The following is a 19,488-nucleotide window of genomic DNA, read 5'->3' on the forward strand; positions in this document are numbered from 1 at the left end:
GGGCCCCTTCATCTTCCCCATCCACCGGGCAGCCCTCGTGCGGAAACGCATCTTGCTCTCATGCCACGCGCCGGTGCATGAGATGTGTAATTTTGGTTGGTTTCCTGGCGCGGGCGCAAGAGAAGCGGCCGAGAGAATGCTGACCGTGTGCAGTATATAACATCTCAGTCCTCTCCAACATACCCCTCTCCGTCACGGAGATCTTAGGTTCAGACTCCCCGTCGCAGCGTTTGCGACCGCTCTTCTCCATCGGCGTCCACGACATCAATTTCTTGCAAGAAGATTTCGAAGCCTCCAAGCGCCCGAGGACGAAAACGGACGACAATGTGGCTAACGAAGCGGGTACTGGCTGGGTTGCTTGCACGACCGATAGCATCCTGGCCATGAAGGATACGCTGTGGGACATGCTGATTACCATGCCACCCCCGTATGCGCCCAATGCAAAGGAAAGGGTCTGGCCGACAGTGGAATGTCCCCAGGGTGTTCCGGTTCGGGCGACCCAGCGTGATCTCCGTCGGTTCCGTGCCCTCAAGGGTGGGCTTTCTCGCCTGAAGACGACAACGCCGGGGCCCCGTCCCGCCGCTGAGAGCCCCCCCGCAGAACACACGCCAGGCATCCATCTCACGACGGGTGCCTTTCCCAGCACAGGCGTCGATTCGGACGAGGCGCTCGATAAGATTGTCGAGCCAATCAGTTGGACGGCGCTTGCCTATAGTGGCTTCCTCTGGTGGGCAAGCGCAGGTGAGCAGGGTCGCAGCGACGAACAGGAGGAGGCAGCACTGGATGCGTCTCTACTGGCAGATCTGGGCCCTTCGACGCCGAGCATGTCGGCGCCATCATCAGGCCGAAGGCTGAGCGGCGGTATGGGTGACTCGGTCAATTCCCTGGCCGGACGTCGAGCTACGCTGTCGACCGATGACGACGAAGCCAGGACGGAGCTAGCCATCATAGCCTACTTTCACCGCCTCACGACACAGATGCTGTCAGTCATGGCAGACGCCGTGGACAACTCGGAGCAGGAGCGCTACGAGGATGACGAGGACGAAGACACAGATGCCGCGGTTGACGAAAGCGAGGAAAGCAGTCCGCTCCAGCGGGGCGTGACTGGCAGGGAAGAGCTCGGCCCAGTCCAGCTCGGCAGTCACGCCGTGGAGAGCATGGGCCTCGATGTTTGGAACGGTCACGACGCCCACTTTGTCCGCGAGCTAGCGGCACTGTACTTTGATCGCGAAGTACGCATCGAGGGCAAGGGGGTTGAAGTTTGCGGGGTACGCGTGTGTTAGGAACCCGTACTGCGCATGCTGTGCGTACCTGTCTGGGTGTGGCGTTGAGGGGTTGGCCGATGGTGCACCAGGGACACGATAGCGTCATAAAGGACGACCGGGCCAGCCACTCCGGCACGGTTCGGACGTATTTGGACCGATTCTGCGAGCGAAGGAGGGGGTGTCGAAGGGAGGTAACGAGATCGTCAACGTGATGGGCAAGATGATCGAGCCGTTTGTTAGTGGTGGGAATTTCGGGGGACTCGCAGCGTGGATGAGAGTGTGGCTGACGCCTGTGTTCCCTTTTCGCACCGAATGCTTCACCGCGGAAGACTTGGTTGGACAGGATAATAAGGAAGAACGCGCGAACGAACGAACGAAGGCAGCTCATCAGACAATGTTGAAGCCAAGAAGCAAGCCACGGCGAACGAACCAAATGATCAGATGAAAACATGGCAAGGTCCGGGGGGCCGTTCGCCGATCGTGGCGGACATTGTTGGCCCCCAAGGCGCAACGGCAGGGGGTCGATGACCACAACGGGTATGAGTACTCGACGAGGCAACGAGCTGCGTGCCCCAATCCACCCCCCGGGCATAACGTCACACAACAGGAGCGCAGACGGACCAAAACGGTCTGAATTGGTGCGCTAATAAGGCGCAATGAATGTGCACGAATCGACGGCGGCCGGCCATTTACGACGGGGGCCAGCGCTCCGACCAGAGTCTCTGGCCAAAACGTGGACCTGCGCCGCCAGCATCAGCATGGCTGGCTGTGACTGGACGACGTTTGTAACTACCGGGCCAGGGGCAGCTTGGCGTGCGACGTAGATGATGGCCCCCTTCTCGTCCTTGGCCGCTTTGCTTCTTCCTGCTCCATTTTACCAATTGGGACGGTGTGCCCCGGACTTTCCCCGCAATCTGTGCCGCCCGAGGTTGATGGAGTACTTGTACCATGTACGAGGAGAGGGACAAAGACAGAAAGGTTGAGTTGAGGGGGAGAACGGTGGCTGGGGCAGCGCCTAGTAGAAGCCGCGGGGTGCTCGGTAATTGATGTGTGGGGAAGCGTCCAGACTATCACCAATGTGCATGCATTGGCATCGTGATTTGAGGAGAGAAACGAAAGCTTCTGCCAAGCCTTGTGGGGGAGAATGGCTGACGTGGAGCTCTCCTCGGCCCAAGTTGACGCTGTTCTTGTCAACTGTCACCACAACTCCTCCCAACTCGAGTGAGGGAGGGGGAAGCTAGACTGAACTCAATCATATATCGTATACACGGGAGTCAGGTGTCAACTGCGCTGATTCAGGCACCTGGCGAAACAAACATTCCCTGGCACGACAAGGTCCCCCCCCTGCTCGTCCTCGAGCTCGGAGTGTTAAGCATAATGTAGTCGCCACACCTGGTTGCCATCCGGCCTTGTGAGATTTGCGGTGCCGACATCTCGCCTCCTCTAATCTCCTGGTGTTTTGTGTGCCTGCAAAACCCCCTTGACCCATCTCAAATCCCATACCTTACCGCTGGGCCAAGAAGGCGTGGAATGGTCTGAATAGGGACAGGAGAGCGAGCGGAACCAACAGCGGGCTGAGAAGGTCCCCAGCTTTCAGACTAACACAAACCCGCGGCTCAATCCCGTTATTTTCGCCGATGGAGGTTTCATTCAGTATAGTGTCCCTCTCCCCCCCCCCCCCTGGTCCGGCATGGCCCCCTGCCCACCCCGGTCATGCGGGAGGCCATGGCAGCTCAAGACGGTCCAGCGCATGTTCGCCACGGGTTAGAAGGGGCCGGAGGTTGTCTGTCTGCTCGGCGCGGCCATGGGGACGCTGGGATTCGGGATCCTACGTGGATGATTGCTGCTCCTCTTTTTTTCTGGGTAAAACTGATCTACCTCCGACAGGCCCGGCAGTCGTGGGTAATAGAAGGACCTCAACTCGCGAAGGACGATATAAGACGCTCGACTTTGCCCACCTCTTTGGCATCACGCAGGAACCTTGTCACCACCCTCCTCCACCTTCTCCTCCTCTTTTCTCTTTCTCCCCACCCCACCAGAGACGCAGACATGGTCAAGTTCTCCATCCTTACGAGCCTCTTTGCTCTGGCCTCGGCCGTCTCGGCTCAGTGCGGCTCCGGCACCCCTGACGCCCGGGTCACCAGCTCGGGCAGCACCTTCACGGCCACCCGTGGCAGCTCCACCGTCTACACGGGCACCGACTACCGCGCGGCCATCCAGGCCGCCGTCGACTCGATCAGCTCGGGCCAGCGCGTCTCCGTCATCGCCTCGGGCAGCATCGGCGCCAGCACCATCTCCATCGGCAGCGGCAAGATCTTCGAGGGCTGCGGTACCATCAACGTCGCGAACCGCAGCGGCCGTGGCGCCATTGAGTCGGTCAACACGAACAATGTGCAGATCCCCTACCTCACCATGACCGGCAGCCCCTACTTTGGTCTCCGCTTCTACGGCACCAGCGGCCTCCGCCTCGGCCGCATCACCATGAACCTGAGCGCCGGCCTCGGCATCCGGTTCGACCGCGACCAGGCGGCCAACAGCGACGTGCGCATGGACGTCATCAGCGTGACGGGCGCCAGCAGCCACGCCGTCGAGACGTGGAACATCAACGGCCTCAACATCAACCAGGTCATCGCGCGCAACTGCGGCGAGGCCGGCCTCCTGATCCAGGCGACGACCAACGCGCAGGTCGGCCTCGTCGACGGCAACAACGTCGGCACCGGCACCGGCTACGGCACGCTGCGCTTCGCCAACCGCAACGGCCGCAACTCGGCCGGCCAGTACCCCACCGGCAACATCAACGTCGACCGCGTCATCTCGCGCGGCGGCGGCCGCGGCGTCTTCTGCGTCTCCGAGTCGGGCGGCGCCACCATTGGCAACGTCGACCTCGCCGACAACGGCAACAACGCCATCCTCATTGAGAACTGCTACAACGTCCAGATCCGCGGCGGCACCGTCAACGGCGGCGGCGAGGTCCGCCTCGCGGCCCGCACCGAGTTTGCCAACAACCGCGACATCTCCATCACCCTGCGCGTCGACAACACCTCGGTCCGCGAGTCGCCCTGCGGCGACAACACCACCTGGAACCTCTCCGGCAACGGGGCCCGCAACATCTGCTGAGCGGCGAGCGGGCGGAGGGCAAAATTGGGGGGTTGGACGTTGCTGAAGCGATCTTCTTATGGGGGGGGAGGGTCCCGTGATGGGGATCTTTATGTTCTGTCTATATCTTGCTTCACGTACAAAATTCTGAATAACACCAGTCGGGCCCGACGTACATACACGAGCGTTTTAGTTTGGACATTCTTTTGGTGAACTGTGCATGTAGTAAGACTGTTGGGTCATGGCGAGCCATCTTGGGTTTTAGCCAGATTGTGCTTCTACTGAGCGCCAAGATGGGAGGGACGCCGGTGCCAAAATGCGAACATGCACATTGAGCTACCAAAAGAACGACATGCAAATGAAAGACGATGATTTGGGGCGGTCAATACCGATAGTGTGATGATAACCCAGTGGCGTCGCTGATGCCTCGCCAACCGACCCGAAGACAGGCGAAACCATGTCACGTCCAATGTGTAGCCGCGGGCAGAGTCCTCTTGGCGGTACTCGATAGAGATGGCTCCGACGAAGGCCGCAAAGAGCAGGCGCTGCTGTCTTCGTCTCGCTCCTTTTCATCCTGCACCATGTTCGCTGGTTCATTCTGTTCCGTGGCCTTCTGCGGCCACAGCCAGAGAAGAGACCACCTCGATGTCACCCCGGACCTTGTCTTGCCCACAGGCTGGTCCTCCACAAGATTTCCATCGGAACTTGCTTCATTCCGCATCACTGATTCTAGACCTTCAATCTTTGCTTCCAAGCTGCGGATGGACTCGGTCGAATCGTGATGCCGGAGACGCCGTCGAGCATAGCCTACTTCCGCCGGTTGTCGTGTAGTCGGCGCATCATTCCTTGCCTCGGCCAGCAGTACTGTCAGCCGAGCCACGATCTTGTCCTCGCACTCCCTGAGATCAGCCCGCATCTTGTCCAGCGGGCGGTCTTTCCGCAGTTTGGCGAGGTACAGGGGGTACTTTTCGGCGACGACGGCGCAGCAGAACACCCGTTTCCGAATGAGCCTCAGCTGGCGCCCGACGTTGTCAATGAGTTCGGCGCAAGTAGCGTGGAGCGTGCACAGCTGCTCATCGTGGGGGAGCTTGGTCTCCCGCAAGATGCGCTGCGTGGTGTTGGCGGCACGGACGGCGGCCTCCAGGTCTCGGAGGATGGTGGCGGTTTTCGGATCGCGCTTCTCGAGGCCGCTGATGGTACTTTGGAAATACCGTAGATGCTCTGTTACTATGGGCGCAAGGTCGGTGATGCTAGTTGACGGTTCTGCCATTGCTTGAAGAGGTATCCCGAAGTGTTGATCTCAAGTTGACTTTTTTCTTCTTCAGAAAAGCTACGAGGAATACAAAGGAACAGACATCTTATGCTGGGGTTTTCGGTCACAATGTCTCTCTTGCTATGTATCAATCCTCGGAGCAGCTCGACATGGATGGGGTTTCGTTGCCACGTGGATGGCCTCAAAGCAACCCAACAGTATGAGATCCTGCAGCCTGATGACTGCTGTTCAGGCTGGGCATTCAACCCACCTGCGAATCGGACACGCCGAACACGACTGGATGCATGGCGATTGGCACATCAGCTGCAGCTAATGCGTCCATGGCACCGGCTCCTTGATACATTGACCTGTGACCCATGCCTCAGTCAGGCAGCACTGACACGGGCCCGGAAATAGTTGCCGATAGATGCGTAGTTGGCTCCTCCCAAGCCTTTAACGCACCTAGAAGTGCGAACGGGGTTCTCAAAGGATCGGCCATCGGATATGCTCAGTGTCGGCGATACAAAATCATGGCTAATAGTTCTCCGACATCATGCTGCATTGTACAGTCCGATGTCCATTCAGCAATCGTGCGACCAGAACGAGTCGTATTCAGTCCCCCCGACTCGAGCTGACCATGACAGACTGTGTTACCACGATCTTATCCCTACCCCTCATGTTGACCAGTTCCTCTTGACTGCTAGTGTCATTGTTTATCTGAACAGTATTTCGATACGCTTGCATGTCCATGTCGTTTCCATGGGCAGACTTGGACTTTGGCTTGGAGCTGCCTGGGACCCCCATGTTGTAGTAGTTGTTTCTGCTCTTCGAGATTGCTTTGGCTTTGCGGAACAGGCCAGGCCCGCAGCCGATGATGACGGCTGTGATGCGAAATCAACTCGTCAGCATGAAAGACGTCAAGGAGGGAAGAAGAGGGTCATCACGGGGGTGCGTACCAATTGCCGACTCAACGATCCCCCACAGCGCGAGCCACGAAGTTGCGGGCTGCTTGAATGACGAGCCCTCGACTGCGTTGCGCCCGAGGTAAGCGACGCGGATGGTCGATACGGCGACGCAGACCCAGCCGAGGCAGAACAAGCCCGCAATGCTCAGCTTGCGAGACATCTTCATCTGGAGGTTGCGAATGAGGCCAAGGGGCAGAAGCATAACTACACGCTGGCGTTAGACAGAGAGAGGGGGCTACGTTTATTGGACTTTTTTCCGCAAAGTTTTCTCACCAAGGATGTCTGTGAAAATGTCCACAGCATACGAGTACCAAAGACTGATATACGCCGCCTCAATGTCGCGCTGCGTACCGCACGCTCCTGCTGTGAACCAAGCCTTCATACTGGAGCAAGACAGCATCGACGAAGTGATGGCGCCTGCCAGAGTCTGTATCACGAACGTCAGTACCTCTCTTCTGTCGGGCGGAGCACGGTGTTGAGTCAGGGGCTCCATACCAAAATACAAATCCCAACAGTCACCCACCAGAGGATGGTGAACAGGCGTAGGTTGACCATCAGCCTCTTGTAGACCGCGAGGAGGGATGCTTTGACGAGCCACAGGCTGATCCAGAGACCAGAAGTGGTGACGAAGAAGGTCTTCTGGATCCTCAGACTGTCGTCCATGATTGTCGGGTACATCGGTATCCTGCCAGCAGCGAGGTCCTCGAGCCTGAATATCGTCGGCCCTGCCAACATGTAAAGAATGGAAATCACCAAGAATACAATGTACGCCGCACTGAGGAAGCCATCCTCCCAAGCGAGCTGCCTGCGCTCGAGCAGGCTGATTGCCAGTCTGAAGCCAAAGACTGCACTGGTCAGGATGACCATACAGATGCCGGTTGCTAGAAGCGCCGTATTGTCCAGCGTATTCGAAGACATGATGTTCGCTTTGCCTCTGACGACCGCAGCCGGGACTCTGGGCAAGTATTGGATTCCAAAGTATTAGGACGAGAAGGACCAACCTTCAGTTCATATTGTATGGCATGAGTGCGGCCCGCAGGGAAGACCTCGGGGGTATGATTTCTCAACGGCGATATCTCTTACCTTCCGTGGGCTGCATGTCAGGACGACATGGGTCGAGTCTAGGCTGTCCTACACTGTGTCGTTTGTTGGTTGGCTTGGCCAAAGGACAATGCCGGTGACATTGCCTCATCCGTTGTTCTCGTCACACTCCTCATGCATTGCATCCTTCGACCTGCATGTGCCGGGGACCCTGTCCGACGGACTGGGCCCTCGGCTCGCCATTGCCATGTGGAAGGATGCAAATCTAATTGGTAGATTAATCACAGTCTGACATTGGTTTGTTAGACAAGGAACATTCACCCAGTATCCATGTAGCGCCCTGAGCACGTTCATGGTCTGTAGGCATGTTTGGGAGCCATCCTGGTGCCAACGCGTGTTTTACAACGAGGGGCAAGCGAGACATGGTAGGATTGAGGCTCACGAGCAGCTTGCATCCGGACAAGATGTTGAGAGGCAATCGTTTGGCCGTCTGTCAACATGTCGACAGACTGGAAGGGGTAGCTATTCTAACATTCCTTCTTATATAGTGTACAATACAGAAGAGCCGGGGACGCCACCATCAAGGTTGTTAGTCGCTACCTCAGTCGGAGCTACATGTAGTCTCGAACACAGTTCCTGGTGTGGCATCGCCCGTGCTTTGCCGTGCTCTGATAGAACGTCGACACTACTATACCCTACTGCGTATGCCAGAAAATAAAGACGAGTACTCACGTAACGTTGGAGATGCTGTCTGGTCTGTTCAACTAAATTATGGCGCACGTTCAGCGGTCTCCCATTGAGTCCAGAACGCTGTGCTGATCTCGCTTCTTCTGTGGACTTGACCCCAGGGAACGGACCAACACGTATTGTCTCGCCACCATGGCGCTACTGTCGGGGAGGACGGCAACGGCCCGTTCGTGCGATACCCAAATTGAAGTAGTACAAGTAGGGCTTTCGTGTGGGCGAACGGCCAACAATGCCCGCAAAGGAGGGCTGGCCCAGGAGCATTTCACAGCACAGGGTTCCCGGCGAGGAGACTCCGGGTTGATCGTCTTGCTTCCCCACGTCCACTGCTAACCGACGCCTCTTCGAATCCAATCGTGGCCTTGCAAATCCTTAGATCCCTGAAAGGGGGCTCAACCCTGAACCCTGAACCCAGCAGGTGGGCTCAACTTTTTCGACCGCAGCCAACAAGTCTGTCAGGTTTCGAAGGAAGTGAGGTCTCCTAGAAGAGCAAGCATGTGCTTCCATCTGTCGCCAAGGATTGATTTCCTCCGGTTGGAGGCGGAGGAGCCCACGAACGTCGCTGCGTGTTCCTCAGCACTGACAACCGAGCTCACTGTCATGTCGGCTCCGGCGGGATTATGGGTTGGTGGTCTCATGCAGTTAAGCTCAACTGCAGCATCAATAGTTCGCTCATGAACATGCCTCGCGTGGCGAGCATGGCTCCCTCAGGTGTCTCATCGGCCTCTTTAAGACATTGCTATTCCAACATGGCCCCCTTGACAAGACACTCGCTTCCTTCTCTCCTTTCTCTACCCCTTTCCTTGTGGTCTCGATCTTCTGTCCACCCTCCATCCGGATCGCAGCCCTGTGTTTCATCATGATTGCCACTCGATTGATCCTTTGCCTCTCCTTGAGCGCCATTGGCGGCGCGGCCCAGGCCCTTGAGTCTCCAGACTTCAATGTTACCCAACAACTGCTGGACCTCGGCGTCAACGTCGGTGCTCTTCCGGAGCTGTCAAACTTCGTGGAGCGCCGTTCCGCCACTCTCCCTTGTGCTGCTGCGGTTCGTTACCTCGCTGCCTACCCCTGCAGACAGTTCTTGTTTTTCGTTCGTGCTGCTCGGAACTGACACTCGAGAGAACAGTGCCTCTCCTTGTCTGTTACCTTTGGACGGGATTCTGTCCTTTCCAGAGGCGAGGCTCCTTACGAGAGTTTCACGGGTGCCTATTGGTCTGAGAATCAGGGCGAGGTCGACCCTTACTGCATCTTCAAGCCGGCCAACCCATCAGCAATCTCTGTGCTCGTCCTCCTGTCGCGACTCACGCAATGCCCCTTTGCTGTCAAGAGTGGCGGCCACGCTGCCTTTGCCGGCGCGTCCAGCATTGAGGGGGGCATCACCGTGTCGCTGGAGAAGATCAACCAAGTCACGCTCTCAAGTGACAAGAAGACGGTGGTCATCGGAGCGGGCAACCGGTGGTCCGATGTGTACCGGAAGCTTTCAAAATCAGACGTGACCGTTACCGGCGGCCGCGTGTCTAGCGTTGGCGTTGGGGGTCTTTCCCTCGGAGGTGAGTTGAGTGTGATGCTTCAGCAAGCTCAGCGTACAGATGATTAACATGACCCCAAGGCGGCATCTCATTCTTCTCCAACCTTCACGGTTGGGCATGCGACAATGTTGAGAGCTACGAAGTATGTACCACCCAAGATGAACCACCGCGTGATGCTGCCACTCTGCAACACGAGACCAACTTGATCTGACCCTGCCCGTAGGTCGTTACCGCCACGGGCATCATCCTCACGGCGAGCCCGAAGCAGAACCCGAACCTGTACTGGGCGCTCCGCGGCGGCGGCAACAACCTCGGCATCGTGACCAACTTCACGTTCCGGACGATCCCGCTGCCGGGCGGCCAGCTGTGGGGCGGCACCAAGACGTTCATGGAGCCGGCCCTCGACGCCGTCGTCGACGCCTTCGCCGGCATGGTGACGGACTCGCCGCAGGACCCCAACGCCGGCCTCTGGGTCGCCTGGCTCAAGAACAGCGGCCTCAAGCTGGCGGCCACGGAGCTCTGGTACGCCAAGCCCGACGGCGGCTCGGCCGCCATCTTTGACGCCTTCAACGCCATCGCGCCCATCGCCGACTCGATCGGCAACAAGTTCCTGCCCGACTACACCGACGGCCACGAGGCGAGCAACCCGTCGGGGCTGCGCGAGATCTACTACGGCCTCACCGTCAAGGCGGACGTGCGCCTCGCGCGCCTCGCCCGCGACATTTTCTACGACGAGTACCCGGCCGCCGAAGCCGTCGCCGGCGCCAACCCCGTCATGATCTTCCAGGCCATCACGACGGGCCAGATGGCCCGCATGCGCGCCAACGGCGGCAACCCGCTCGGTCCTCGACGCCGCCGACGGGCCCCTCTACCTCATCCACGTCGCCTGCGGGGGGCAGGATGCCGCCGGCGACGCCGCCATCCACGCCATGATCTCGACCGTGCTGGCGCGCATCACGGCCGAGGCCAAGGCCCTCGGCCTGCAGAACGACTACGTCTACATGAACTACGCGAGCGCCTTTCAGGACGTCATCAGGGGCTACGGCGCCGCCAACGCCGCCCGGCTGAAGAGCATTGCCAGCACGTACGATCTAACGGGCGTCTTCCAGAGGCTGCAGCCCGGCCACTTCAAGTTGAACCGCGCCCCGGTGACGGGTACGGGGTACTTCTCGGGTCTTGATGCGTAGCTGGCGTTGCTCCAAGGGGTACCTAGTATCTAGAGTCGGGGATGTAATTGGATAACGAGGTATTCGAGGCGACCGACCATTGCTTTGTATCGTGATTATGCATGCTCGTCTTTGTATTCGCGGCGGATTCACAGAACTCCTGACGCGAGCATCTAATACCGCAAGATCATGGTCACGGCAGTGGCCATAGCAAAAGGTTGCCCTCTTTTCTTCTTCTTCTTCTTCTTCTTCTTCTTTGTTCTTCGTTGTGTTATTGCCTAGGGCAGTATCTACTCTATCGCCGTGGTCCGTGATCGTCCCCAAAAAGTCTAGCCAGCTAATGTACCTCCGCGGTGGCGATGACTTTGAATATTTCCTGGTCGTCTGGCTCATCCAAGCTACGACTCGTCCAGTTCCGCCATCCTAGGTTACCCCATCCTGCTGTACCTACAACGCTTTGTTAACGCTTTCCTCCCTGGTCACCTCCAACTCTTCCATAACGCCAGCAGGTAGTTGGCAAACGTCTTCTTCTCCGTCGACGTCGTCATGGCCCTCAAGAACTCCGATCCATCGATACCTAGGTGGGGGAACAGCGAAGACTGCAGGTTCTGGATAAACATGTCCCCAGTCTTTGTATAGATGACCTGCTCCAGTGCGGCAATCTCCGTGAGGACCTGTTTGCTCTGTGCGTCCGTCACGGGTTTGAACTGCGGGTCGCGGAGTATCTCCCAGCAGAGCGGGTGGAAGCGCTCAATCATGAAGCGGTCGAAGCCGGGGATAGTCGGGTTCGGCGAGCCTGTCGGCGCTGTGGGATTGGCCGAGATTGTGGCAATGTCAGGACCACCCCAGACGCCGACCATGCGCGTCAGCACGCCAATGGCCAGGCGGCTCGGACCCAGGTTGCCCTCGATGGTGCGGCCAAGGGAGATGACGGAAGTGATCATAGATTCGAAGAAAGCTTGGTTCGTCTCGCTGATAAACACGGACTCGAGGTTGTTGTTCATGATAATTTGGAGGAATGACAGATACTCCCTGCGCAGTTCCCCGAGTTGAATCTCGTCATCGGTGCCATTGATGGGTTCTGAGAGGCCAGTGAAGATTCGCTGCAGCAGCGGGGTCAGCAGCATGTTCAGAACATCATAAATCTCCGTCTTGAAACCAAACACGACCTGGTCAAGAAGGCGCAGGAACATGGCCATCTCGTCCTTGGAAGAGCTCTGGCCGAGGAACCCTTCAATCCACTGGGGCAGCTGAGGCAGAACGGCAGCGCCCAGAACACCTAGAAGCTTGGAGAACGAGGAACGACACGCAGTGCGGATCTCGGCAGAGCTGTTGAGCTCCCGAAGCGCAATCAAGATGGCTTCTGCCGCACGAGAAAACTCAGCAGACACAAGCTTGTCGGGCGGCGGGCGAGGGTGAGCCGCGGTGCTACCGGGAACCCAGTCAGAGAAGCCGTGGGCTAGAGTACCAAGGGCCATGATAACGTGATGAATCTGAAGAAGGGCCTGGGCGTCTCCAGACTTGGCCTTGGGCAGGTGATTCTCGATGTTGGTGAACAAGGGGTCCATCACCAGGCGAGCATACAGCGCCTGCTTGTCTGCTGGAGTGGCTGCCGTCGAAGAGATGCATCCGATGGCCTCGAACAGGTAGAGCTGGCTCGTAAAGAGAGCATCGGCCGAGTGATCCGACTCGTCGGACGACATGTCATCGTCAGCGTCATTTTCCGTCACTTCGGCCTTGATGGGGAGCAGATCGCCAATGGACTGAATAATCGTTTCAGCCACATTGCCGACCTGCGCTCGGAGAAACTTGACAAAGCGGTGGAACAGGTACCACGATCGTGTTTTGATGCGGACGTGGCTGTGATGAACTAATTGAACAAAGTTCTCCAACACGCGCGGGATGTACTCCTGGTGAGCATCAAAGATCTGCCAGTATCGCACGCAGATCTCCATATACTGGAGCACAATGGCAGGATGAGAGAAGCTAGCAATGCCTGTGGACGACAAGTTAGCCTGTGGGCTTGTCACCGACGACATGATATTGACGTACCGGACTCAACCATCTTCTTCATCATGATGGTTAGCCTCTCAGCTGCGGCTCCGGAAGGTTGGTTCTTCGAGCTCAACCCCTGGTTCGGCAAGGCAAGCTCGCCAAAGAGATACATCTCGTGCAGAGCCAGGTCGAGATCCCTCCAGTCCATCTGCTCGCCTCGCTGGTCCAGGGTCTGGAACGTCTCAGCCACAAGATTGCTCAGCACGTCAATGTAGAGGTTCTGGTCAACAGCGGCGACGGTCTTTTGCAGGACTTGCAGTCGCTTGCGAAGCTCTTGAAACTCGGCCTCATCCGTCTGCTCGTCTTCAGCACCCCAATTGGAGGTTTCATCATAGCGCATCTTCCGGATAATGGCATTGAGAATGGGCGGCAACATTTCAGAGTAGTTCTGCGGCAGTGTGCCGGCCTTGCGCAGAAGCGTGAGAAGGTCCGTGAGCGAGGGGATGACAGTGGAGCAGATCTCGTCGTATTCGTCCGAGAAGAAGCGGAGCAGGAAGGGCAGGAAATCGTGGAGATGTTGCTCGCCACGGCTGCGGGTCTGGCTATCGACCTGTCCGTCTTCAAGAACCCTGACAACATCAGTCATGACCGTGTTGACCAATTTGGCGATAGCCTCGGCGAGATCAGTATCGTATTGGGGGGTCGATTTCAGTTCGTTCAAGGGCGCGCTGGCGACAAGTTGGCCGACAATGTCCCGCAGGCTAAGGAACGAAAGGAGCTCCATCTTCTCGGGACCCTTCATTCTTTTCGCCACAATTTCAGTCAAAGCATCAATGGCTGCGTCGCGGACCTTGTCCTCGGTGCCGCCGGGGTTACTCCTTCCTACAACGGGAAGGATAAGGTTGAGCATTTCCTGGTTCACGACAAGACCAATGTCCATCCAGCTAACCCACTTGCCAATAACCCTCATGATAGTCTCGGTGATCTGGTCATTCTGACCAGCGTGGCGCACCAGAAGATCCTTCCACGACTGAGCAATCTTCTGGACGTGACGATCCCTGAGCTGGTCCTTGAGATCGGTGTTGCGTTTGGCGTCGTTGCTGTTCCGGCTCAGCAGCATATCAGCAATCTCGTCATGTACGGACCCCAGGATTCGGAGGTAGAGGACAGTGCCGGAGATATTGTCCTGCTGAGAGCTGTTGGGCGAGTAGGTGAGCGCCAGGAAGTCGTCGATGAAGCTCTCCCAGCCGTCGGCATAGAGAAAAACAAAGAGATACGTCAGAGTCTGAGCGAGCTTGTTCTGCAGAGAGGGTGGGTCGACCTGGTCCTGACGATCCTGGCCGTAGACCTGGCGAACGTATTCGAGGAGGGTCTGCTTGAGGAACGAGAGGCTGGCGCTGTCGAGCCCCTGGGTGTGCACCGCATTGTTGACAATTTCCAAGCAGACCATGCGCACGACCTCGGAGGTCCTGGGCGTTCGGGCGAAGAGGTTGGCGCTGGCTTGCCAACCCTGGGGATCGGTTCGCAGCTGGTTAAGAAATTCGAAAGCCTGTCCCTTCAGAACCTGGTCCGAAGTGGGGCTCCACGCGATTTCGACCGCATTCTCGATCTGTAGGGAGGCAATCTGTTAGCACTTGAAGTATCACTACTGAGTCTCTGCTGGCGAGTTGGAGGTGTCCTTGGAGCAGAGTCTAGTCTGCCGTGCCTTCAAAGAATACAGCAAGCGGCTGATGACGTTGGCGAGGCTAGCGAAGGAGAAGCTGATATAAACGCATGGAAACGTACCTGAGCCTCCATATTGAGATGCGTGTTGTGTTGCTGATGCGCGAAGAGCGGGATGAGGCGGGGGTGGGTCGCTGGTTGCTTTTGAAGCTGCTATTGACCTGGCAGCTGATGAAGCCGTGCATGCGGCATAGTTGACGAGAGGAAGCGACGAGGAAGCTACTCGAACGCCATTACAGGGTCGAGTCGAGGGGTTTGTTTTTCGTTTGGCTGGCTGTTGGAGGGGGGCAGGAGGGGTTCGGTTGGGAATTTGGGAGTCAGAGGCCCAGCTCGAGGTGGGCGGTGGTTGGTGGCGGGGTAAAGGGCAGGACGATGTTGAGGGCTGGACAAAGGATCAAAGTCGAGTGAGCGTGAGTGTGCGTAGAGTGCCTCGTCAGCGAAGAACAAGTAGAATAGCGATAACGTGTCGGGGGAATGGGTATCTTGGTCAGGCTTCCGGGTCTTCGTCATGCAGGTGATGTGCAGTGGAGGACAGGAGGGCCAGTTGATTTTCAAAAGTCGGAGCAGTCTCGTGCACAACACACAGAATGTGGGGTCTTGGGAGTGCGGTGTGGAATCGCTGTTGCCCAAAGCCCGTAGTGTCGTTATCGGTCGGCAAATCGTCGGGTTGGGGGTTGGGGGGGAAGCTGCCCCTCATAACAGTGCGGCGTGTGCAGGTCCTGTCGTACTGCACTGTCGTCGCGTCTCGATGGCTTCACAATGGCACTCACTACACTTGCGCCCCTTATTATCTACGAAGAACCATGAGCTTCCGCAAAGCATGATGACCAAATGCATGGTGACCAAATGGCTGGCATTGCCTAGTCTTTCTGCCAGCACAGCTTCCACCATCTACTAAAAATCCTTTCTTCCCCAGCAAGGTCAAAAAGGGATCCCTCTTCTCACCGCTTCGTTGTACTGACTCTCCGCTTCCTCGAAGCGACCATTTGACCCAGCACGCCTCGACAACAAACAAATCTTCGGGTTGTTGCTTGCGATCGTGGTTTCTCTAAGGCTGCAATCGGGCGAGGGCTATTGAAGGTCGACGGGCATCCCTCACCTGATTGCAGCCTTAAACACCCTTCTTGACCATGTGCCTCAATCTGCATCTCCTCCCGAGTGCATGGAAAGGGTACGGAGCCGGCACAGAACAGCATTGCGGATCCGTCAATGTGCTCATCGCCAAGCTGCGGAATCGCTTCAGTGACAGGAACTGGACAGGGCAACGTGGCTTCGGCTCTTTGATGCACCCACAGTGCTGACCATCCTGTCTCAGCTCCCTGGATGGGCGGTGAACTCGACATTGGTATCGAATGACCAGACCGGCCATTTGCAACGCCGCAACCGTCCTCCAGCAACCCATCGTGAGGCCCCTTCGTCGAATCCAGCCAGCTCGACTTTTCGACAACGTAGGTTTATTGGTCGCGGTCGATGCGACTTGACCATCGACACATGTGCTTCCAACTCGAATCCTCGTCATGCCCTTTGGTATCACAGATGTCCTGCCCTGTCGGCTCTTTCGGCCGTTTCGAGGCGGGCATGAAGCTCGGAATTTGCAGTGCACCGGCCAGCACGTCACCCTGGTCAGGGTGGTTGGCGACGAGGAACAATCGCCATCAGCATCGTGTTGCCTGGCATTTTGCTTCTGGCGAAACTCTACAAATGTAGTCAGCACAGGCCATCGCCATGATTTGAGAGGCTAATTCTGGACTGGTCGCGCCTCTGTATGGTCCGAGCTCTTCAGCAAGTTCGGTGTGCCGACTTCCATATGGCGACGGCAAAAGCGAGAAGAGAGATTCGAGTCACCATGCTTATTACCTGTACACCAGTGCGAGATGGGCGCACCCTCGTCGTTATCTACCCCAATGCCTCCAGCCCGCCGAGGCCAGGTCGGTGAAAGCCCACAGCTGCAAGCCCCTGAGCCCGGCAGTCTTTTCGTCGGTTCTCCACTGGACTTTCTTTGCTTGGCAACTTGGCTCCCGCAGCGTCCAGGGCAGTCAGACTTGGTCCGTCATCCTACCACGCTGTGCAGAGATAGGGCCGCAGTACCGTCAGACTTGGTCTCCTTTTGCGGGGAACACCAAATTGAGCCCTTCCGTTTGAAATTGTCCGAAATTGGAGTCTCGTATCGTCTGTGGGGAGCTGTCTGGACATAAACTGTTCACTTCTACTGGGAGCAGAATGAGCCGACCGTATCCAATAACAGATTTCCCCGTTTCCCCCTAGGTCTCTTCAATCTGCCACCAATCCAAGAGGACCGCCTCCCTCGATCGGACCCACGCTGCGAATCTCGATTTCGGCTGGGCAACGGGAGTGTGCTGGACCGAGTGCTGGAGGCCCATGCAAAGCTCGTCTCAAGAGCTTAACGTTATTGCGGTCGCTGTGCAATCGCTTGGTATTGCGACGTTGGAGTGGTACGCATACAGGGCCTGATGCGGGAGCAGAGCAGCCCCTTTTGCTGAGTGCTATGAAAGCACCCTTGCAAGCAGGATCCCGAGTCTGTGAGAAACAGTTGCGGAGAGGCCCGCGGATGGTAGACCTTCTAATGCCGACAAGGGCCACAGATGACGGGCCCGAGTCGTCCCACCTTCTTTCCATCGGCCACACAGACAATTAATGATCGCCAAGGAAAGGGCCCTCCACGCCGCTTGACGTTCATGCATGTTTGCTGTCACAATCAGAATTGACGTCATGATAGGGAGAGCTGAACAAGGCTGAGGCTGTGAAGACGATCTTATGCGCCCTTTGCCAATGGTGAAACTGTCGGACTATGCGAGTGGGGAGGGCATAGCAAGGGATATCTGACTCGGAGAAGAGTAGTGTTGTTCCGAGGATGCGTTCACCGCTCTGTCATTGGCAAGTCATCAGTAGGTTAGCGAGACAACTGACGGTCGTGGCGGAAAGAAGACGGGGTGGCGATTTCGCTGCGCAGAGGTTGGACGCCAGGCACGAGGCATTGAAGAGGTGGAAAGGCTCGGATTCGGGGCGCTAAATGTGATGGTTCGTGACGGAGTGCAGTGGGCAACGGTCCAGAACACACAAGGCTACTTTTCGCTTGGACAGCGCCATGGCGCGTCGAGATTCGCTTCGATAACGTCCGTGGGATTTGCCGCCCGGCCTGTCTAGGTTGGCGGCACTGGCCTATTGCACATAATCTGCGGCTACCGGCCACGGGCCATGGTCCAGTCCACGGTCCACATTCCAGGGGAGAAGCGACAAACGGACAAGTACAGGGCGGCAACGTGCGCTGGTTTGACTGATCGCCTGGCGGAAGCTGAAGGCGCCGACGCGGCTCACAGAACTAAGTTGTGAGAAGATGGGGATCACGGCGCTATTTTCGAGAATTGGGATTGCCTTGGGCGATCCCTCCGTATTCAGTAATGAAGTCTTCTAGATGGTGCCCATTCTGGAAGATAACGATGGCGACAGAATTAGGGAGGGGGGGGGGGGGCCTCCATGGCCATGTGGCCCTTGTCAGTATCGCCGAGCGTGTCTCTGTGGACAAATCGCCGGGAGAAGGAAGAAGAGAGGGAAAAGGGATGAACTGACGTTGGAGCGTCGATCCAGGGGTAGACGCTGGAACAATGCGACGCAGGCTGGCAGGCAAGGCAGGATTGCCATCAGACGGTCCTTCCCTTTGGAGGTCAGTTGTGGAGATGGAGGAAGGACGCCGGTCTGTTCCTGCAGTAGCGCCGTTCCCCTTGTGCCTGCCATTCGGCCTTGTTTTGTGCAAGCACAACTGCCTCGCACGCACGGGGGGACCAGCTGAGCTTGCAGGGCAAGTTCGGCCCAGTTGTCGATACTGTCCTCATCTTTCGTCTTGGCCTCGACCCATCGAGCTCTACCCATCGAGCAAACCCCCCCAAATCAATCGAAGGACGTTGAATTCCATTCCAGCGATGCCATGAATGCGGGTGGCAACGTGGCATACGGCATTCCGTTCAATTCTCTCCCTTCAGACGATGGCACTACCAGGGTAGCCTCAGGGGCCACATTCCGATCAAGTTCTCAACCTTATACCTTAAAATCAACGACCCTCGTACCTCTTGTTCGGCCTACCTCAGGCTTGGTCATCGCCAGCCGGGCCAGGCCTCCTCTTGCTTGCAGCGACACATGGCGAGCGGCCTTATGCAGGCCACTCACCTCTCAGCCGGGCCGGCTTTTTTATGCATGACCAACGGGTCGCCCCCCCCCCGCCAGGCCGCAAAACAAACCGGGCTGGCCGCTAGCACGACGCTGCAGTGGACGGCACCCAATCGCCCCAGACAATCGAAAGGGAAGGTCGAGGTAGCGTCCTGGGACGATCAACATCAGCGGTCATACCCCTTCTAGCCGTCCTTGACTCGTCCCAATTTGCCTCACAGCGACTTTCCCAGGCTTGCAAGGCTCCCCTGAAGCCCGAGCTTCGTCCCATCATGACTTCGCAGAGCCTGCAGAGCCGGTGCAGATACCTGTCTGGTCCTTTGGTGGTCACGCCTGCGTGCGTTCTACGCCGACTCCAGACCGCTGGCCGGTTCCCGAACGGGGTCACCTTGTCTGGCCAGTGGCAGTGTAGGGGCAGCTGGTCAATTTCGAGTCGCGAGATGATCAACCACCAGAACCCAATCACCCAGCGATGACCGTACACGAATCGACGCCGATGGGGGACGACCAACGTCGATGGTCCCCCTCCAC

The 19,488-nt window shown here is 57.4% G+C and overlaps 6 protein-coding genes across 6 annotated transcripts in view; 3 read left to right on the top strand and 3 right to left on the bottom strand.

Annotated features, from left to right (window-relative positions):
• VDAG_09773 (uncharacterized protein) overlaps positions 1 to 1,283 on the top strand; it is a gene marked incomplete at both ends in the record, with an annotated part of 2,080 nt that extends 797 nt beyond the window's left edge. The window contains one exon of the mRNA XM_009654632.1: positions 228 to 1,283. Within this exon, the coding sequence (XP_009652927.1) occupies positions 228 to 1,283 (1,056 nt within the window). The remainder of the gene's footprint in view (positions 1 to 227) is intronic.
• Positions 1,284 to 3,314: 2,031 nt separating this feature from the next.
• VDAG_09774 (uncharacterized protein) lies at positions 3,315 to 4,382 on the top strand (the record flags this gene model as incomplete). Its single annotated transcript, XM_009654633.1, has 1 exon — positions 3,315 to 4,382. The coding sequence occupies one exon, from the start codon at positions 3,315 to 3,317 to the stop codon at positions 4,380 to 4,382; it is 1,068 nt and encodes a 355-aa protein (XP_009652928.1).
• Positions 4,383 to 4,821: 439 nt separating this feature from the next.
• On the bottom strand, positions 4,822 to 5,631 carry VDAG_09775 (uncharacterized protein; the record flags this gene model as incomplete). Its single annotated transcript, XM_009654634.1, has 1 exon — positions 4,822 to 5,631. One exon carries the CDS (start codon positions 5,629 to 5,631, stop codon positions 4,822 to 4,824), a length of 810 nt encoding a protein of 269 aa, XP_009652929.1.
• A 594-nt stretch (positions 5,632 to 6,225) lies between these two features.
• VDAG_09776 (uncharacterized protein) lies at positions 6,226 to 7,496 on the bottom strand (the record flags this gene model as incomplete). Its single annotated transcript, XM_009654635.1, has 5 exons — positions 6,226 to 6,494; positions 6,570 to 6,782; positions 6,852 to 7,005; positions 7,098 to 7,287; positions 7,348 to 7,496. The coding sequence occupies 5 exons, from the start codon at positions 7,494 to 7,496 to the stop codon at positions 6,226 to 6,228; spliced, it is 975 nt and encodes a 324-aa protein (XP_009652930.1).
• A 1,726-nt stretch (positions 7,497 to 9,222) lies between these two features.
• Positions 9,223 to 11,079, top strand: VDAG_09777 (FAD binding domain-containing protein; the record flags this gene model as incomplete). The annotated part of the gene is made up of 5 exons (XM_009654636.1): positions 9,223 to 9,440; positions 9,537 to 9,913; positions 9,973 to 10,034; positions 10,116 to 10,976; positions 11,011 to 11,079. The coding sequence occupies 5 exons, from the start codon at positions 9,223 to 9,225 to the stop codon at positions 11,077 to 11,079; spliced, it is 1,587 nt and encodes a 528-aa protein (XP_009652931.1).
• A 458-nt stretch (positions 11,080 to 11,537) lies between these two features.
• On the bottom strand, positions 11,538 to 14,850 carry VDAG_09778 (KapM; the record flags this gene model as incomplete). The annotated part of the gene is made up of 5 exons (XM_009654637.1): positions 11,538 to 13,054; positions 13,111 to 14,153; positions 14,199 to 14,662; positions 14,772 to 14,798; positions 14,839 to 14,850. The coding sequence occupies 5 exons, from the start codon at positions 14,848 to 14,850 to the stop codon at positions 11,538 to 11,540; spliced, it is 3,063 nt and encodes a 1,020-aa protein (XP_009652932.1).
• Between the last annotated feature and the right edge of the window lie 4,638 nt (positions 14,851 to 19,488).

Source organism: Verticillium dahliae, genomic scaffold (assembly GCF_000150675.1).
Source record: "Verticillium dahliae VdLs.17 supercont1.27 genomic scaffold, whole genome shotgun sequence".
Taxonomy (NCBI): domain Eukaryota; kingdom Fungi; phylum Ascomycota; class Sordariomycetes; order Glomerellales; family Plectosphaerellaceae; genus Verticillium; species Verticillium dahliae.